Source organism: Haematobia irritans, chromosome 3 (assembly GCF_050003625.1).
Source record: "Haematobia irritans isolate KBUSLIRL chromosome 3, ASM5000362v1, whole genome shotgun sequence".
Lineage (NCBI taxonomy): Eukaryota > Metazoa > Arthropoda > Insecta > Diptera > Muscidae > Haematobia > Haematobia irritans.
Window position 1 is genome coordinate 119,361,465 of NC_134399.1, and position 21,851 is coordinate 119,383,315.

Sequence of the window (21,851 nt, forward strand, 5' to 3'; positions counted from 1 at the left end):
ATTCATTCAAATGGTCAACGACTTATTTTAATGCAGGATAATAAAGACCAAAAGGACAAACAACCAAAATATAAACCATGCTTCTTAAATCCAATATCATGTTTTTGAAAGTAAATTGCCCGGTACGAAATAGATGATTGTCATGAATTTTACATTGTTTCAAAAAATCTCCTTAAAAACAGTAGTAAATAAAAAAATATTAATATTTCAAATGTTGACGATCATTTATTATATTATTTTTGGTCAAATTTTTAGATATTTAAAGTTACTTTTGTAGTCTTTTTTATAACCATTTTATATTGGCCTAAAGGCTTGGTTATTTTCACAATATATATAAATAAATAAAATAAAAAAATCAAACTTATACCCAATAAAAGATTTCTTATGAAAATTCTATCAAAGATTGTACATTTTCGGAAATCGAAAGTCATAATAACATATTTAGAGGTTATATGGTAGAAGTTCACCACCGTGGTATCACAAAGGACTGAATAGTCTAAGTGAGCCTGAAATATCGGGCTGCCACTATACCTAACCTAGAATTAAAATACAATGAAATTTAATTATAGTAAATAAAGACACGATACCAACGGAATTAGCGTTGACACGTCATTTGAAAAATATATTTCTCCAAGTATGCAATCGCTTCCTTCGCCAGCCAAAATCGTCTTTTGACCCTTCGAGAAATAGCCTATTACAAACAGTGCACACCAATTCAAACCCATGCACATATTCCAAATCAGACAACGACAATCCCTATATATCGCCGGGTTTATTTTATATTCATTTCATCCTCCAACTCGGAATGTAAAACGTTGGCAATGCTAAAGAAATTGCATCCAATTTCGATTGGATGCCGTGATCCAAACAGTGAATCGTATAGGTAATTTTTCCGATACTATAATAAAATAAATAAAACAAAGAAAGCAATAACATTTTATTCAATTTGTGGTTTAATTATGTGAATATATACGTAAGTACGTAAGTATGTGCTTTTTTTTTGTAAAATGTATAGAAATGTATACTAATGAGACTTAAGCATAATATCGTATTTGAGGTAAAACTAACTTAATGAGACAATGTGGTCAATCAATATTTATAAAAAAAAAACTAAAACAGATTCATCCTTATGAACTTTTGTATCTTAATGTCTACAAGAAAATTAACATATACGAAGATTGCAGGAATACGAAACGAACACATTATATATGGAATAAAGGCATACAGCAATTTCGTTCTAAACACAAACAATACACAAACAGAATAATAATTAAGAAATAATAATAATAAAATAATAATGGTAATAAAATAATATTATATAATAAAAAACACAAAGATCAAAATTCACTTTAAAAAATAAATTCCATCTCATAAAATGGGGGGGAGCAGTTTTTAAAATTAATTATAAATCGATTTTTGATACGATTGTCCAGCAATCCAAACAGGATTTGAATTAACTCGCTGATCTCCATGGTAACATAGCCTCTCTGCTAGACTATTTAGATCGATGTGTTGCAGCATATAATTAATCGCATAACCGTGCTGGGATCTCAATGTAAATTGTTCAATATTTTGAGAAGGCTCATGAATTTTCAATTGAATTTCATGGGAAAAAGTTTCAATGAGTTGTGAAATTTCATCATTTTGCATAAACAATCCAATGCTGGGATTTTGTAGCAATGTAATTTCCATATCATTGAAATTATTATTCAATTTTTTATTATTACGAAATTTGGGTAAAATTGAATAGAATTTCCCATAAGGATTTTCAGAGTCTAATTCAAATGTTGCCACCGTATTGTTGGTAAGAAAGGAGCGCTTATACAAAACTAAGATCTTTTCTGAATTTTGTTCAGCCAATAAATGCAGGGATAAGGCAAGTCCTCGGACAACATTTGGCCGATTGAAGTGGCGTGCCAAATTTAAAGTTTGAAGCTCATCGAACGATTTAAAAGTGTATACTGAAAGATATATTGAAAATGTGAAAGAGAAACTTACATCTATGAATTCTTTTCAAACAAAGAAAACCCACCTAATTCAGCTTTAGTATCAGTGATTATTCGAAAAACTCCGTGATAAAACAAATGTCCAAATTGGCGTTCTATTATTTTAACGGCAAGCTCACACATGGCCAAATGAATGTCCATCATTCGCGAAAAAGAAATTTCGAAAATGAGCATCGAATACATACCAGATGAATTAGCTTTTTTAAGCAAAATCTAAAGGAAATAGTCAAGGGTATCATGATTAAATCGTATGGACAAAATGTTTCGTTTCTACTTACCCCGGCATACTGCAAATGACACGAAGGAATAGCCGGTCCATAGACAACAATGGGTATATTAAAATTATTTGCCAAACAATACAGACGTAGTTTAGCACAAAAGTCATTTACCATATAGAATGGGATGTTGTTTCTGTAGAAAGTGGAAAAATAATTTTTTATGATTTTTGTTTTTCAGTTCAGTAGGTATTTCCTACTCAAAATAATGCAACGTTATGGACTAATTTTTTTATTAAAGCACTGTATAGTCGAGTCTTAATGAAATGTTTTATGCATTTTAAAATGTTCGAAGAAAACAAAAACATTCTATGGGCAAATTTTAGATCAGGAAGAGAATTGGGACGTCGTTATAGTTTTAAATCCAAAATAGATACTATTCAACCGAAAGAAGTAAGGAAAACCTAAAGTCCGGCAGGGCCTTCTATAAAATACCCTGCACCACTTTGTAGATCTACATTTCGATGCCATTAGAAGCCATTCAAATTTGTTGAGTGCTATATATAAAGGTTTATATTTTTAAATCTGAACCGATTTGGACAAAAACTTGTTAGACTACTGCAAAATCTCTAAGCTTAAAATTTAAATCGGCTAATGTTAATAAAAAACAAGTAAGGAAAGTCTAAAGTCGGGCGGGGCCGACTATATTATACCCTGCACCACTTTGTAGATCTAAATTTTCGATACCATATCACATCCGTCAAATACATACATTTAAATATCACTCGATTTGGACAGAATTTGATAAACTTTTACAAAATCTATAGACTCAAAATTTAAGTCGGCTAATGCACTAGGGTGGAACACACACAATGTTAGTAAAAAAATTATGGGAAACATTTAAATCTGAAGCAATTTTAAGGAAACTTCGCAAAATTTTATTTATGTTTTATCGCTCGATATACATAGATTAGAAGTTCAGAGAAAATTAGAGAATTTTTACAACTTTTCGACTACGCAGTGGCGATTTTACAAGGAAAATGTTGGTATTTTGACATATATATGGGAGCTATATCTAAATCTGAACCGATTTCAACCAAATTTGGCACGCATAGCTACAATGCTAATTCTACTCCCTGTGCGAAATTTCCACTAAATTGGAGTTAAAAATTGGCCTCTGTGGTCATATGAGTGTAAATCGTGCGAAAGCTATATATGGGAGACATATCTAAATCTGAACCGATTTCAACCAAATTTGGCACTGTTGACTACTACACTACTAATTGTACTCCTAGTGCAAAATTTCAACCAAATTGGGATAAAACTCTGTCATCTGGGACCGTATAAGTCCATATCGGGCAGAAGATATATATGGGAGCTATATCTCAATCTGAACCGATTTCAATAAAATTTGGCACACTTGACTATAGTACTAATTGTTCTTTTTGCGCAAAATTTTTAGCAAATTAGGGTAAAACTCTGGCTTCTGGGGCCATATAAGTCCATATCGGGCGAAATGTATATGTGGGAGCTATATCTAAATCTGAACCGATTTCCAAAATCAATAGGGTTCTATTCTGAGCCAAAACACATACTTGTGCCAAATTTGAAGTCGATTGGACTAAAACTGCGACCTAGACTTTGATTACAAAAATGTGTTCACGGCCATGGCTATATCGACTCAGGAGCCCACTCTGAGCATTGTTGCCAAAGACACCATGTGTCTATCTCGTCTCCTTCTGGGTGTTGCAAACATATGCACTAACTTATAATACCCTGTTCCACAGTGTGGCGCAGGGTATAACAAGAAAGGTCTATATTTTCGATACCATCTCAAATCCTTCATATTTTTTGGGTGCCATATATAAAGGTTTTTGTTCTCCGAACGGTCCCATCGCCCACTTCGCCCCTTCCGACCGTGAGGGTCTCATCCCCATAACGTAGGGACAGCGGACACTCCATGATCCAGGTTAGATCCAGAGGGACGTAACCAGCTACAGAGAAGGACTCATCAGCCGGATATATTACATCACAAAACCAAATACTAGGTTTTTGAACAAAACAAATGTTTTAGTTATTCAAATATGGTAAAATTCTGGACTTCATCACATCAATACTTAGGTTAGTCTCAACTAGATGATAGATTGCATTAAAAATAATGCACATCCTACGAATAGTCTGCACAGAAGCATAATTCGAACGTTGAAAATCAATGAAAAGAAACTGGTAATTCCTAGATGCCCTAAAAGGAACATTTATCCTAATCCTAGATATCAATATACCCACTAACTAACCTATACATCATCATGGATCTCAACATCGTCCGTCGGCTTCTAAGAGTAGGCAAATCAATCATTCTCAATCTAGAAGTGTAAGGAGGAAGAACAAAATCACTTTTCCAATGAAGATGTCTCAAAGCGAACAACAAGAACTGCTTCTGAACCGATTCTATCCTATCAATGTAAACATCATACTGAGGATCTCACACGATAGAGCCATACTCCAAATTGGGTCTAACAAGGGCAGTAAAAAGCCTCTTGGTAACATAAGGGTCCGAAAACTCCTTTGCCCAATGCTTTATGAATCAATCCTAGAACCCCAGATGCCTTACTCACCATCGAATTAATATGATAATTAAAATTAAGCCTACGATCCATAACAATGCCAAGATCAACAAAAGAATCAATCTCTTCCAATAACGAGCCCTGTATACTATACCGAACATTAATAGATCTAGACCTGAAGAATCGCATAAACTTGCATTTCAAGTTCAAATCCATCCATCAAATCCAAAGTGCATTTATTATTTATCGGTTGATAAATATAGATATATTAGCTATAGGAAAATTTGATTTTAATTAATTTTTATAATTTTATAAAGAAAATGTGGTTATATTAGACCAATTCGGAAGAACATAAGTATGAGAGCTATATTAAAATCTTAACCGATTTAATTAAATTTCGACGTACGTGCGTTGGTTGTTTATGTTGAGAATACCTCAATTTGAAGAATCGCATAAACTTGCATTTCAAGTTCAAATCTATCCATCAAATCCAAAGTGCATTTATTATTTATCGGTTGATAAATATAGATATATTAGCTATAGGAAAATTTGATTTTAATTAATTTTTATAATTTTATAAAGAAAATGTGGCTATATTAGACCAATTCGGAAGAACATAAGTATGAGAGCTATATTAAAATCTTAACCGATTTAATTAAATTTCGACGTACGTGCGTTGGTTGTTTATGTTGAGAATACCTCAATTTGATGTTGTTATCTGGTTACTGCAAAATAATTTGGAGAAATGTCAAAATTTGATGTTTTTTTTGGAACCTTTTTTGGTATGCGTTTTTTTGGCACCGTTTTTTGATATGCGTTTTTTTTTTTGGAACCGTTTTTTTTTTTGGCATGCGTTTTTTTTGTTTTGGAACGGTTTTTTTTTTTTTGTATGCGCTTTTTTCTGGAACCGTTTTGTTTGGTATGTGTTTTTTTGTTGGAACCGTTTTTTTTTTTTTTGGTATGCGTTTTTTTTTGGAATAGAATGGGGGTATATTAACTTTGTCATTTGTACCACATAGAAATATTGCTCTAAGACCCCATAAAGTATATATATTCTGGGTCGTGGTGAAATTTTGAGTCGATCTAGCATGTCCGTCCGTCCACCAGTTGAAATCACGCTAACTTCCGAATGAAACAAGCTATCGACTTGAAACTTGGCACAAGTAGTTTTTATTGATGTGGTCGGATGGTATTGCAAATGGGCCATATCGGACCACTTTTACGTATAGCCTCCATATAAACCGACGCTCATATTTGGCTTGCGGAGCCTCTTGGAGAAGCAAAATTCATCCGATCCGGTTAAAATTTGGTACACGGTGTTAGTATATCGTCTCTCGCAACCATGCAAAAATTGGTCCACATCGGTCCATAATTATATAGCCCCCATATAAACCGATCCCCACATTTGGCTTGCGGAGCCTCTAAGAGAAGCAAATTTCATCCGATCCGGTTGAAATTTTGTACTTGGTGTGAGTATATGGTAAATTTTACAAAATTTTCTATAGAAATAAAATTTTGACAAAATTTTCTATAGAAATAAAATTTTGACAAAATTTTCTATAGAAATAAATTTTTGACAAAATTTTCTATAGAAATAAAATTTTGACAAAATTTTCTATAGAAATAAAATTTTGACAAAATTTTCTATAGAAATAAAATTTTGACAAAATTTTCTATAGAAATAAAATTTTGACAAAATTTTCTATAGAAATAAAAATTTGACAACATTATCTATAGAAATAAAATTTTGACAAAATTTTCTACAGAAATAAAATTTCTACAAAATTTTCTATAGAAATAAAATTTCTACAAAATTTTCTATAGAAATAAAATTTTGACAAAATTTTCTATAGAAATAAAATTTTGACAAAATTTTTTATGGAAATAAAATTTTCTATAGAAATAAAATTTTGACAAAATTTTCTATAGAAATAAAATTTTGACAAAATTTTCTATAGAAATAAATTTTTGACAAAATTTTCTATAGAAATAAAATTTTGACAAAATTTTCTATAGAAATAAAATTTTGACAAAATTTTCTATAGAAATAAAATTTTGACAAAATTTTCTATAGAAATAAAATTTTGACAAAATTTTCTATAGAAATAAAATTTTGACAAAATTTTCTATAGAAATAAAAATTTGACAACATTATCTATAGAAATAAAATTTTGACAAAATTTTCTACAAAAATAAAATTTCTACAAAATTTTCTATAGAAATAAAATTTCTACAAAATTTTCTATAGAAATAAAATTTTGACAAAATTTTCTATAGAAATAACATTTTGACAAAATTTTCTATGGAAATAAAATTTTGACAAAATTTTCTATAGAAATAAAATTTTGACAAAATTTTCTATAGAAATAAATTTTTGACAAAATTTTCTATAGAAATAAAATTTTGACAAAATTTTCTATAGAAATAAAATTTTGACAAAATTTTCTATAGAAATAAAAATTTGACAACATTATCTATAGAAATAAAATTTTGACAAAATTTTCTACAGAAATAAAATTTCTACAAAATTTTCTATAGAAATAAAATTTCTACAAAATTTTCTATAGAAATAAAATTTCTACAAAATTTTCTATAGAAATAAAATTTTGACAAAATTTTCTATAGAAATAAAATTTTGACAAAATTTTTTATGGAAATAAAATTTTCTATAGAAATAAAATTTTGACAATATTTTCTATAGAAATAAAATTTTGACAAAATTTTCTATAGAAATAAAATTTTGACAAAATTTTCTATAGAAATAAAATTTTGACAAAATTTTCTATAGAAATAAAATTTTGACAAAATTTTCTATAGAAATACAATTTTGACAAAATTTTTATAGAAATAAAATTTTGACAAAATTTTCTATAGAAAAAAATTTTAACAAAATTTTCTACAGAAATAAAATTTTAACAAAATTTTTATGGAAATAAAATTTTAACAAAATTTTTATGGAAATAAAATTTTGAAAAAATATTGCCAAAGACACTTTGTGTCTACTTCTGGTCGTTACAAATATATGCACTAACTTATAATAGACTGTTCTATAGAAGGGTTCAGGGTATAAAAACAGATGACGAGGATGTGAAAAACTGAAGCTGTCAAAATCTTTTTTCGAGAGCTCAGCCTCCTGCATCGCACTACCAATCGTTATGTGGAAATGGTGTAGAAAACGAATGGCTTAAGATCTCAAAATATCCTGTCTGAGGGCAGAAATCTTACAAGATAAAAAACGCATATAGAAAGAACAAAGGAGTTAATTTAGGAACGTGGTAATTTAACAATTTCTTATTCTCTGAGAGAAAAGTTTCCCTATTGGCAATGGAATCTTTGAATGGCCAAACTTAAGAATATTTTCATCATATATGTACTTTGGCGAAAACACTTCTCAAGCCTTGCGTCAAAATAAATTCCAAATGATATACAGTTTTTGTCGTATAACCTTTCAATTTAAATTAAAATTACAGATTCTTCAAAAGTAGGACCGGTCGGAATTCCACGCATAATCTTCTAGAGGAAGTATTCACTGAAGATGGCACAACGTTCCGGTACGGCTATAAGGAGGTCTTCCAACCACCACTGACCCAAAATCAATCTAATCAAGTATTTATATGGATAGCTGAGATAAAAGTTGCATATAATAGAAAAGAAATTTTTTCAAACTCACTTATTTGAATATCCATTGTAAACCTGTCAAAACAAAAAAACATACATTTTTAAGTAAAAATGTTCCATATCATATCACCAATATATTACTCACTTTTGGTCCTGGTCCGTAAGCTTGCAGCTCTTCCTTTGGTTTGGCCCATTGAACTTTTAAATCAACACCCCACATTCGTACACGACCAGGTGTTAAACGCTTCTTAGCTTCCAAAGCCATTTCATGATCTTTGAACTCGATAAAAGCATATCCGCGATTTTCTTCTTTATCACGACCGGCCAGTTTTCTCAACGGTTTCATTGGTGGATACGCCGTGCAACTGTTCATTTGTGGAAAACACATCTTAAAGTTATCCTGCAACACATTCAGCGGTATGACACGTGGTATGCCACTAATATACAACCGATTCTTTCCCTGTGATCTGTAGACTCCAAGACGATCTTCACTACCCCAAACAAATAAATGCTTAAGCAATTCAAAGGCGGCAAGGGCATGACTTTCCGTACAATATCGGATGAATGCATAGCCACGAGTGGAACTGCCAGAGTCCATCATAAGACGAAATTCATACACTGGCCCAATGCGATGTAGCCATCTTAGAAACGAAAGTTCATCCAATTGTTGAGGAATACGTGTTACATACAATTCACATTGATATGTTGGTGGAGGATCTTTGTAGTTGGGTGGTGGCCCATAAACTTTTCGTCCATTTTCTAGAATTACAGGCAAAGCTTCGTAATTGCCGACGTCACTATTATAGTCGTGGGTGGTCATGTTTGCCCGGCGTTTCGAACGAATAAATTTACTCAATCAATAGAATTATTTTTCACATTTGTTAACTTAATAAATTGTTATTTAGCTACATTTTACGCAAAATTCCGTGTTAACTCATTTACAATGTCGAATTTGGACTGATCTCACTATCTGAGATTCTCGAAAGCAACGGTACTTTTCACAGGGTGATTCGTAGAATTCAGCGTTACTGCATCTACTTGGCAGGGTTACCAATATCAAAAACATCTGAAGTGTTGCCAAGCTAGGCGCATTAAAAACTTGGTAATAAAAAGGGATCCACTCTATTCCTTTTAAAGTTTTTTTTCCGGACGGAATGTCTGTATTTGTAAAGAATCTTACAAGGTGTCCAATCGATACGAATTGTAGGCGATGACTAAATAATTGGTAAATGTGTTATCGATTCCATAAACATGCAGCAGTATCGCTTATGCCTCCGGACATTAAATATGTCATTAAATACACTATTTTGCATGAATATAATTTTTCTGCTGGTAAAGTTAATGCATAGGAGAAACTAAACAACCAACAATCTTCGTAATTTACTTAATGCGCTTTACAGACTATCAGTTATTCCGGACGACAGTGCTCGTGTCGAACATATCCCATATATTGTGCACATTATAAGTTCAGTCCGAAGGCATAATCGATACTGCTGCATGTTTATGGGATCGATAACACATTTACCGATTATTTAGTCATCGCCGACAAGTCGTATCGATCCGACACACTGTAAGATTCTTTACAAACACCGACATTCCTTCCTGAATAACTGATAGTCTGTATAGCGCATAACGATGTATTGATTGTTATCATCACAGAAAACAGCACAGCTGATTTATAATGATTGGAAATGTAGTTAATGCGCCGTGCAGACCATAAGTAAAGAATCCAACAATGTGGCCAATCGATACGAATTGTCGGCGATGACTAAATAATCGATAGATGTCTTATCGATTACATTATTAAGCGATAATGCTGGTTGTTTATGGGATCGATGAACACTTTTATCGATATTTTACTTACGTCCGACAATTCTTAGCGTTCGCCCACATTGTAAGATTCTTTACAAACACAGACATGGAAGAACTTATGGCGCATAAAACGACTACCGAATAGCTTTGTTTTCTTGTTATACCTTCTTAACAATGCGATTCATAATTAAAAATGAATACAGAATCCCATTACTGGCCACCCTGCCAGCATTTCAAAGTTCCATTTCATCCTCATCGCTACCACAGACTCGTAAGTGACACTGCAACAATCGCCAACTGTGATAGTATTTTGCCATCACTATTCGCTTGAAAGTATTTTCCCATCGCTATTGTTAGAAGAGCCATTTTATATTTTGTGAAATACCAAGCACAACTAGCTTTTTATAATTTATTTAAATAAAACGACAATGAAGTCTAAAAACATAGTTATTTCGCTTCAAATTGTGAAAGGTATATTGGTGAACAATCTTTGACTTTCCAAATGGAATAAAGTGATAGTTTTTCAAATATTTTTCTAGACACGCTGCCTCCATTGGGAATAAAAGCACTGGCTGATAGACGCTACAACATGTCAATTGCAACTTGTAACTCAACATCAATTTTTTATTAATGCATAAAAATATGTTATATGTGATGTGATAGTCGTATAAATGTTATATTTATGAGAATTTATAAATATTTAATAAAATTAATAAACATCTAAATACCCTGCCAGCATTTCAAAGTTCCATTTCAACCTCATCGTTACCACAGACTCGTAAATGTCACTTCAACCATCATGAAAAGGTACATCAAAAAGTACATGCAAGTAATTTGCCATCCCTACTGTTAAAAAAGCCATTTTTTTGTGAAACGCCAAGCGCAACCAGCTTGTTATATTTTAATTAAATAAAAACGAAAATAAAGTTCTGAAAACATAGATTATACGCTTAAAAATGTGAAAGGTATATTGGTGAACAATTTGGTGATTTTCCAAATGGAATAAAGTGATTGTTTTTCAGATATTTTACAGACACGCTGCCTCCATGGAATAAAAACACTGGTTGATAGACGCAGCAACATGTAACTCGCTACTTGTAACTCAACATCATCATTAATGCCAAAAATTATGTTAAATGTAATGTGATAGTGGTATAAATGTTATATTTTTAAGAATTTATAAATGTTTAATCAAATTAATAAATATCTAAACAAACGTGTTTTACTCGACCTCAATGATTCTTTTACAACTATCTTAAAATGCACTTTTTCTGATTGTTTGGAGGGTCCCTTATTGGCGTCGTTCTAAATTGATCTATAAAGGCACCTAATAATTGCACTCATGCGAAACATTTTTGTAGTAACTTGGCGTGGTACAACTTCTCAATAGTGACGGCGCTTTTCCGACGAGTTTTTGATGTCGTATATGATTGTTTTCGACGTAGTGGGGATTCTCAAAAGAGTCCCCAAATTCAAAAAATGTTGGCAGGGTAATCGTGTTTTACTTGACCACAATGATTCTTTTACAACTATCTTAAAATGCACTTTGTCTGATTGTTTGAAGGGGCTCTTATTGGCGAGTCGGTGGGAACATAGCATTGACGAGTCGGTGGGAACATAGCATAAATCGCATTATGCTATGTTCCCACCGACTCGTTTTCCTCATTCGTTTTTTTCACCGTTCACACCGGGTTGAGATGTTTTAGTTTGACAGTTAAGGCCGGTACTCTGTTCGGTTTTCGCGTTGAAACTCCATACAAAACCAATAAATGCGAAAAATTTGCGAAATTTTTTCCATTTGTGATACTTTGTTTTTTCGTGTTGAAAAACTGACGTTTATAGCACGGCGCCATTTGCAATGTGAATTAAGAAATAATTTATTTATTAAAAACTATTTGTGCGGGTTTATAAATCAAACACGGACCATATTTTTGTTCCGAAACTATACAATGGATCAAAGGAATAGCAGATCAATTGCCCAAGGAAAAATAAAATGTTATTTTGTAAAAACAAGCAACAACCACCAACTCAATCCAATATCGCTCCCTGTAAAATAGCGCTCCAAGCTACCCAAAAAAAACGCCGCTTTCTATGTGCGAAATAATGGTTTCCATAAAAATTTTTCGCAAGAATGAACATAGTACCGGCCTTTACCATGGAAACTGGAAATTCACATTTACTTGAAATGCACATATATGCAACGTATGTCCAAATAATTACCGCGAGCGCAAAGGGAAAAAAATTTATGTTATTTTCACATGTCCATGTTCTTGAAAGCCTTTGTTTTTTCCTTTTTTTCTATGAAACTTATTTTAATATGTTGACATATATTTTGAATAGGGTATGTTATTCGGGGTATATTCCAAATTAGGTGGGTTCACATTCGAAAATTGACGTGTTTTGGAGGAAAAATTGTGTTTTGAACTTGTTTTTTAGTATGGCGAAAACGACTCGTTTTGAAGTGCTTATAAAGGGAAAACATTTCAAACCCCAAAACATGATTGGTGAGAACGTCGTATTAGATTTTCTTTCACATACGTAAGATTTAAATTGAAATTTGTGTTCAACGGTTGGCAACGCAAAACAGGAGATGGGATATATGTTGCTCATAGAGTAGTTTTCGAGGTTACCATAATCGGAGTGTTCAGAACTACTCAAAAAAAATCGACAATTTTGCGAATTCGAAAAGTTTCTTTGGGACTTTATTGCATCATTCTTATGCGCTACAATTTAGGCCGGGGAAATTGTTGATAGTGGTGGTAACACTGTCCTAAAACACAACAACGACGGCGTCACAATTGTCAAAAAATTAAAACTTAACGGACTGCACAGAAAATAGGAAACGTATAATTGATAGCTGAGTTAAAACTAAAAGTTCTTATAAGTTTCACAATTAAAGATAATGAATTACGAACATCCGACTCCAAATTGTCCGGCCGATAAGGAATTCAATTATTCTGAAGGTATTAATACCCACGAACATGTTAGTAGCAGTATGTCTGCCAATTTATATGGCGCTTATTCAAATGAATATGGTGAAATGGCTTCTGTGTCTTCTTCGCCGACTCAATTTTGTGGTGGTTCAACGTCTTCCAATGCAAATATGAATTTGGAATTAATGCACATGAATGGACGAAAAGTTTTAGGTCCACCCGAAGACTGGATCGGACCAGCACCTAACAGCGTTTGCGAATTATTTGTGCGACGCATACCACGTGAGTTCAATGAACAAAAATTACTTGGTGCATTTTTGAGATTCGGAAAAATTTACGAGATACGTCTACCCATGGATTTCAATCAATCCTATCGGGGCTATGCCTACATCAAGTATACAAACGAAGAAGATGCTGCTTGTGCCATGGAAGTTTTGAGTCATTATTATATAATGCCACGACGTAAATTGGAAATTATGCACTCCTATGAAAAATGCCGTTTGTTTGTAACCAATATACCCAAGCATTTGGATGAACATGAAATCGAAGAAAAACTACGCACAATATTCCCATCAATGGAGCGCATGTATACACGTCCTTGTTCGTCCAATTCAAGAGATTCGTGTTCCCGTTATGCTGCTGGCAGTAATAGCGACAATGGTCAGTGCGACAACGATGTTACATCAACACAGGGAAATTTGGGCAATCGAGGACATGTCTTTATACATTTTCCCTCACATGTCCATGCACTTGCGGCAAAGAAGAGTATAACTCCAGGAATAGTACGAATGTGGGATAGAGATTTGAAAGTTGTTTGGGCCAATACAGAACGTGATTGTAATTCTACAAATGCGGTAAGATGTCTTTTGGTTCTATTTACTCTTTTTCATTTTTATAATTAATTATTTAAAAAATCAAACGATTTTCAACTCGAAATCCAAACATAGTATCGGCCTTAGGTTTATTTAGAAGCTCAGTCAAAATTTTATTTTTAAAATTGCTATTCGATTTTCAAATCTTAACAGAGTACGGACAAAAAATACACTTGCAACCCTTTTTTACTAGGCGGCAAAAAATATACTTGCACCCCTTTTTTACTATATTCCGAGTAGAGATGGGCGGTTTAAAATTGACTCATCCTCATGCAGGCTCACTACGAAAATTATTTATTCATACATGATCAAGTGATTCAAATGTGGTAGCGGCTCATGCTATGATAACGAAAGAGATGTTTTGAGACACTCATGCTCACACACCATTAGAGAGTAATCCTTCTAAAGTTTAAGTTCAAAATTGGAATCGGAAATTGCTAAATTTTCGTTTGGTGATATTTTCTTAACTCTAAAATTTTAAAGCAAAAATTTGGCAATTTTGTACTCTTTAATGGAAAACTCGAATTGAAATTTCTGATCACCTTGTTTATTCGGCATAAGAAAAAAACTAAACTTGGGACTTGCTACTCCGAGTATCATCATGGGGAAAATAGTTGCACTTTGGTATCATGTTTCCTCCCAAGTGACGAGATCAGTGTCTACTTTGCTTATCATTAGTTAATGTGAGTAACCATGGTACACTGGTTAGCATGCCCGCTTGCATATAAAGGGTCGTGGGTTCAATCGACCGAACAATAAAAAGTTTTTCATCAATAGATTATCGTCTCTCAGTAGATTTCCTGTCATACACATTCACGAAATGGCTTTGGACGCTTTAACCATAAGTTCTGCTTGTGTTTTTCAACTTCTTTATTGATTTAAAGATTTGGTTCCATTGAGTCATAGCGCTTTAAAATGTGTAGAATAAAGTGAGTTTCAGTCGCTATCATTCAAGGTATGTCTCTGTTATCTGGGTGGTTTGTGTCTACGCTATATCGGAATTTAACTTCCGCTAAAACCGGCGTTTACCTTGGTGGGTATTAAAGCTTGCTAGTACCCACCGATTATATCTGCGTTATAGCCATCCTATACTGGGTCTATTATAAAGAGTATAACTCCTGATCTGCAGGAAGCCCTGTTCTAGCGTTTCTTTTTAAGCCATATTTTTTTATATGATTAACTTTATCATAAAACATAAATAAAATTTCGATAAAAATAAAATTTTGACAAAAATTTCTATAAAAATAAATTTTGGTCGATATTTTCTATAAAAATAAAATTTTGTCTAAACTTTCTATAAAAATAAAATTTTGACGAAAATTTCTACAAATATAAAATTTTGTCAAAATTTTCTATAAAAATAAAATATCGTCAAAATTTTCTATGAAAATAAAATATCGTCGAAATTTTCTATTGAATTTTCTAAAAAATTAAATTTTGACAACATTTTTCTATAAAAATAAAATTTCGACGCAAATTCATATAAAAACAAGTAAGGAAAGTCTAAAGTCGGGCGGGGCTGACTATATTATACCCTGCACCACTTTGTAGATCTAAATTTTCGATAGCATAACACATCCGTCAAATGTGTTGGGTGCTATATATATAAAGGTTTGTCCCAAATACGTACATTTAAATATCACTCGATTTGGAAGGAATTTGATAGACTTTTACAAAATCTATAGACTCAAAATTTAAGTTGGCTAATGCACTAGGGTGGAACATAATTGTAGTAAAAAATATGGGAAACATTTAAATCTGAAGCAATTTTAAGGAAACTTCGCAAAAGTTTATTTATGATTTATCGCTCGATATATATGTATTAGAAGTTTAGGAAAATTAGAGTCATTTTTACAACTTTTCGACTAAGCAGTGGCAATTTAACAATGAAAATGTTGGTATTTTGACCATTTTTGTCAAAATCAGAAAAACATATATATGGGAGCTATATCTAAATCTGAACCGATTTGAATCAAACTTGGCACACATGACTATACTACCAATTGTACTCCTTGTGCATTTCAAGCTAATCGGGATAAAACTCTGGCTTCTTGGTCCATATAAGTGCATATCGGGGGAAAGATATATATAGGTGGTATATCTAAATCTGAATCGATTTCAACCAAATTTGGCACACATAGCTACAATGCTAAATCTACTCCCTGTGCAAAATTTCAACCAAATTGGGCCAAAACTCTGGCTTTTAGGACCATATTAGTCCATATCGGGCGAAAGATATATATGGGAGCTATATCTAAATCTGAACCGATTTCAATCAAATTTTGCACACTTGACTATACGACTAAGTGTTATGTTTGTACAAAATTCCAAGCAAATCGGTATAAAACTCGGGCTGCTGGGTCCATATTAGTGCATATCGGGCGAAAGATATATATGGGAGCTATATCTAAATCTGAACCGATTTCTTCCAAAATCAATAGGTTTCTATTCTGACCCAAATTGGGAACATGTGCCAAATTTGAAGGCGATTGGACTTAAATTGCGACCTAGACTTTGATCACAGACAGACGGACGGACAGACGGACATCATTATATCGACTCAGGGACCCACCTTGAGCATTATTGCCAAAGACACCATGTGTCTATCTCGTCTCCTTCTGGGTGTTACAAACATATGCACTAACTTATAATACCCTGTTCCACAGTGTGGCGCAGGGTATAATAAAATTTCGACGAAATTTTAGACAAAAATAAAATTTTTGACGAAATGTTCTATAAAAATAAAATTTTGACGAAATTTTCTATAAAAACTTAAATTTCAACGTATTTCTTTATAAAAATAAAATTTCGATGACATTTTCTATAAAAATAAAATTTCGACGAAATTTTCTATAAAAATATAGTTTCGACTAAACTTTCTATAAAAATAAAATTTTGACTAAACTTTTCAACCATATTTGTTCCTTTTTATTTATTTTATATTATTTTATATTTAATTTAATCATTTGTCATTACAGGCAAAAACTCTTTTCGTTCGTAACGTGGATTTAACTGTCAATAATCGAGATATAATCGAATTGTTAGTCAAACATGTACCTAGAACGTCAGTTTGCAAAATATCCAAAGTACGACAAACAGCATTTTTAGACTTTACCACTCGCGAGGCTGCAGAAGTTTGCCTAAAACAATTACAAGGAGTTGTCCTCAGAGGTAAACGTTTGGATGTGGAATGGGCCAAACCTTCGGAGCAGTAAGTAGAAAGCGATATGGATTCTAGTTTTCCATTTAAACTATTTTTTGCCCTTTATTTAGACAATCCTTGCATCGTATGCGTGAAACTGATTATGATGCTGTCTTGCGTCTCAAATGTATTGCAAATGGTTGGCATATACCAATAATAATTTTTGGTTGTTACTATGAGAATGAACGTTTACAATATGGTGCTGTGGTTTTGCGCGATGATATTGGTAATGTACGTTCGGCATATTGTATTATGCATACTAGTGAATTGGTTGATATACATTCGCGCATGTGTGAAGTTGTATGTTCATTGATTGAAACAATAGGAGGTTTTCCAGATTACGATTACGTATTTGTAGTGGAAAAGGATTCTGCCCATTTGCGTAAGTACACAATTTTGATCAAATATTCTTTGAAAAAAACATTTGTCTTTTTTTCTATAAAAACAAAATATCGACGAATTTTTTTATAAAAAAAAATCGACAAAAATTTTTTATATATTTTTTTACGAAATTTTCTATAAAAATAAAATTTCGACGAAATTTTTCATAAAAATTACATTTTGACAAAATTTTTTATAAAAATAAAATTTTGACAAAATTTTTTATAAAAATAAAATTTTGAACAAATTTTCTATAAAAATAAAATTTTGACCAAATTTTCTATAAATTTAAAATTTTAACGAAATTTTCTATATAAATAAGATTTTATGGAAATTTTCGATAAAAATAAAACTTTGATGAAATTTTTTATAAAAATAAAATTTTGACGAAAATTAAATTTCAACGAAATTTTCTATAAAATTAAAATTTTAACGAAATTTTCTACAAAAATAAAATTTCAACGAAATTTTCTATAAAAAGAACATCTCGACGAAATTTTCTATAAACATAAAATTTTGACCAAATTTTCTATTTATTTATTTATTTATTTATTACATTTACAATAAAATTATAAATATAATTGTAAGCTTTAACTGCTAGGGTCTTAAGCACCAAATTTTCTATAAAAATTAAATTTCGACGAAAAATTTCTATAAAAATAAAATTTTGACAAAATCTTCTATAAAAATAAAATTGCGACAAAATCTTCTATAAAAATAAAATTGCGATGAAACTTTCTACAAAAATAAAATTTCGACGAAATTTTCTATAAAAATAAAATGTCGACGAAATTTTCTATAAAAATAAAATTTCGACGAAATGCTCTATAAAAATAAAATACGACGAAATTTTTTATAAAATTAAAATTTTTACGAAATTTTCTACAAAAATAAGATTTAAAAAAATTTTCTATAAAAATAAAATTTCTACGAAGTTTTCTATAAAAATAAAATTTCAACGAAATTTTCTATAAAAAACAAATCTCGCCGAAATTTTCTCTATAAAAAACAAATTTCGTCGAAATTTTCTATAAAAATGAAATGTTGACTAAATTTTCTATAACAATTAAATTTCGACGAAAAATTTCCATAAAGACAAAATTTTGAAGAAAAATTTGCATAAAAATAAAATTTTGGCGAAAATTTCTATAAAAATAAAATGTTACGACGAAGTTTTCTATAAAATTAAAATTTTTACGAAATTTTCTTCAAAAATAAGATTTTAAAAAAATTTTCTATAAAAATAAAATTTCAACGAAATTTTCTATAAACATAAAATTTCAACAAAATTTTCTATAAAAAACAAATCTCGCCGAAATTTTCTCTATAAAAAACAAATTTTGTCGAAATTTTCTATAAAAATGAAATTTTGACTAAATTTTCTATAACAATTAAATTTCGACGAAAAATTTCCATAAAGACAAAATTTTGAAGAAAAATTTGCATAAAAATAAAATTTTGGCGAAAATTTCTATAAAAATAAAATGTTGTCAAAATCTTCTATAAAAATAAAATTGCGACGAAACTTTCTATAAAAATAAACTTTCGACGAAATTTTCTATATAAATAAAATTTCAACGAAATTTTCTGTAAAAATAAAATTTTGACGAAATTTTCTATAAGAATCAAATGTCGACGAAGTATTTTATAAGAATATAATTTCGAAGAAATTTTCTATAAAAATAAAATTTTGACCAAATTTTCTATAAAAATTAAATTTTGACGAAAAACTTGCATAAAAATAAAATGTCGACAAAATTTTCTATAAAATTTTTTTTTGACGAAATATTCGAAAAAAATCAAATTTCGACGAAATTTTCTGTAAAAATAAAATTTTGACAACATTTTCTATAGAAATGAATTTTTTAAAAAATTTTCTATAGAAATAAAATTTTGACAAAATTTTCTATAGAAATAAATTTTTGAAAAGATTTTCTATAAAAATAAAATTCTGACAAATTTTTCCATAGAAATAAAATTTAGATAAATTTTTCTATATAAATAAAATTTTGACAAAATTTTCTATAGAAATAAATTTTTGAAAAGAATTTCTATAAAAATAAAATTTTAACAAATTTTTCCATAGAAATAAAATTTAGATACATTTTTCTATATAAATAAAATTTTGACATTTTCTGTAAAAATAAAATTTTGACATTTTCTATAGAAATAAATTTTTGAAAAAAATTTTCTACAAAAATAAAATTTTGACAAATTTTTCCATAGAAATAAAATTTAGATAAAATTTTCTATATAAATAAAATTTTGACAAAATTTTCTATAGAAATAAATTTTTGAAAAAATTTTCTATAAAAATAAAATGTTGACAAATTTTTCCACAGAAAAAAAATTTAGATAAAATTTTCTATAGAAATAAAATTTTGACAAAATTTTCCATAGAAAAAAAATTTCGACGAAATTTTCTGTAAAAATAAAACTTCGACGAAATTTTCTGTAAAACTAAAATTTCGACAAAAATTTCTACAAAAATAAAATTTCGACGAAATTTTGTATAAAAATAAAATTATGGCAAAAATTTCTATAAGAATAAAATTTCGACAAAATTTTCTATAAAAATCAAATTTCGACGAAATGTTCTTTCTGTAAAAATTAAATTTTATCGAATTTTTTTTAGAACTAACATTTTGGCGAAGTTTTCTGTAAAAACAAAATTTCAACGATTTTTTTTTTTATAAAAATCATATGTCGATGAAATCTTCTATAAAAATAAAATTTCGACGAAATTTTCTACAAAAATCAATTTCCAACGTAATTTTCCATAAAAATTAAATTTCGACGAAATTTTCTATAAACATCAAATTTAGACTAAATTTTTTATAAAAATTAAATTTATGGAAATCAAATTTCTACGAAATTTTCTATAAAATAAAATTTCGACGAAAATTTCTACATAGAGGCAAAAAATGCAAAATTTCGGTGGGATTTTTATGAAATTTATTTATTTATGTTCGACACTTATTTACTTTACTTACATTTTCTCTTTTGTATTCTTCATTGCAGTGGGAATGGTCACCATTACCTTAAATTCAATTGATTTTATGGCTTCGTGTGGTGTACCTGCCGATTTTTATTTTGATTTAAATGAACTTATCGATTTGTGTGGAGCTGTTGTCTCTTTATCCTATGCTTCGGAAGAGGCCATTTTAACGGCATACAAAGAAAGTTTCCTAACGCAAAATAATATAACCTATTTAAATAATTGGTCTTTAATAGACCATCGTGTATTTGGTACAATTATGCCAAAATATCGAAACAAAGATCCTCTGAAACATAATCTCAATGATACACAGATTGTTTTAGTTCTATGTTTCAAGGTAAGATAGATATGCTAGGAATATTTAAAACTGGAATATATTACTAAAACCTCTACTTGTAGGCATCGGGAACAAATACAGCCATTCGTCCCTTTATACCTTTCCAAGCGTGTAATTTTGATCAAGGCTATGAAGGATTACGTTATGTGATTTTAAAGCTATTGCCAATGGCTTTAACACAATCGCGATTTGTGGTTTCACACGTCTTGAGTCATGTGGTTTTTGGTGGAACCCATTACTATCATCCAGCTCAACGTATTATGCATACACCATTATGGATTTCTGGATGTTCCTATGCTGAGTCAATTAAACAGCCAAACGCAAACAAACGAAACACATGCCAAACCATTTCTTCCAATATTCATCAGAATTTAATGAATTTGACGACAGTGCCGCAAAATCAACAAATGCCTATATCAGCATCGCATCTATATCAAAGTCAGACATTGGTAAGTCCTATAATAACAAGTACAACACTACCACAATCAACGTCCATGACAAATGCTGGTGGCTACCAAATGTATCCACAATATTTTGAAGCAAATCCCACCCAATTTATGTATGGCGGTTATTCCTTGCCATGAATCGAAACTAAAATTTAGTTTCACCTTTTGAATGAATTTTTTTTTGCTTTATAAATTTTAATTTTTATCTTTAATATTTTTTTTTTAATATGCATGATATTATTGTTCAGTTTTTAATGCTTGGCTATATATTTACATTTTATCATTGAATTTATGTTTATTGAATTATTTTGTATGCTACTTTTCGAACAATTTTTGTTTTGTCCTATACATTTAATATGGTTTTGTTTGTGCCATCGTATGGAAGGATTTTAATTACCTTCTGGAATTTTAATGTATTTCCGTCCAAATGAATATTTAATAAATGAAATGAAATTTTTAACTTTTAA

General features: G+C 30.4%; 2 protein-coding genes and 1 long non-coding RNA gene across 3 annotated transcripts; 2 read left to right on the forward strand and 1 right to left on the reverse strand.

Annotated features, from left to right (window-relative positions):
* Positions 1-930: 930 nt before the first annotated feature.
* Positions 931-9,412, reverse strand: LOC142228749 (uncharacterized). The gene is made up of 5 exons (XM_075299258.1): positions 8,549-9,412; positions 8,456-8,478; positions 2,285-2,417; positions 2,033-2,219; positions 931-1,961 (listed from the first exon to the last, which is right to left on the reverse strand). Exons 1-5 carry the CDS (start codon positions 9,221-9,223, stop codon positions 1,399-1,401), a joined length of 1,581 nt encoding a protein of 526 aa, XP_075155373.1. The 5' UTR covers positions 9,224-9,412; the 3' UTR covers positions 931-1,398.
* A 1,158-nt stretch (positions 9,413-10,570) lies between these two features.
* LOC142230448 (uncharacterized) lies at positions 10,571-11,451 on the forward strand. Its single transcript, XR_012720689.1, has 3 exons — positions 10,571-10,686; positions 10,755-11,180; positions 11,238-11,451. It is a non-coding gene; the product is annotated as an uncharacterized LOC142230448 (long non-coding RNA).
* Positions 11,452-12,882: 1,431 nt separating this feature from the next.
* On the forward strand, positions 12,883-21,851 carry LOC142230665 (uncharacterized). Its single transcript, XM_075301304.1, has 5 exons — positions 12,883-14,002; positions 16,999-17,231; positions 17,294-17,604; positions 20,625-20,938; positions 21,001-21,851. Exons 1-5 carry the CDS (start codon positions 13,118-13,120, stop codon positions 21,520-21,522), a joined length of 2,265 nt encoding a protein of 754 aa, XP_075157419.1. The 5' UTR covers positions 12,883-13,117; the 3' UTR covers positions 21,523-21,851.

Excerpts from the sequence above, each read along its gene's own strand:
- LOC142228749 (XM_075299258.1), bottom strand. The coding sequence starts at position 9,223 with ATGACCACCCACGACTATAATAGTGACGTCGGCAATTACGAAGCTTTG. Across the intron at positions 2,418-8,455 it reads TACAATGGATATTCAAATAA|AAACAACATCCCATTCTATA; the intron begins GTGAGTTTGAAA and ends CACTTTCTACAG. Across the intron at positions 1,962-2,032 it reads TGATACTAAAGCTGAATTAG|TATACACTTTTAAATCGTTC; the intron begins GTGGGTTTTCTT and ends TATATCTTTCAG.
- LOC142230665 (XM_075301304.1), top strand. The coding sequence starts at position 13,118 with ATGAATTACGAACATCCGACTCCAAATTGTCCGGCCGATAAGGAATTC. Across the intron at positions 17,232-17,293 it reads TGGGCCAAACCTTCGGAGCA|ACAATCCTTGCATCGTATGC; the intron begins GTAAGTAGAAAG and ends CCCTTTATTTAG. Across the intron at positions 17,605-20,624 it reads AAAGGATTCTGCCCATTTGC|TGGGAATGGTCACCATTACC; the intron begins GTAAGTACACAA and ends TCTTCATTGCAG.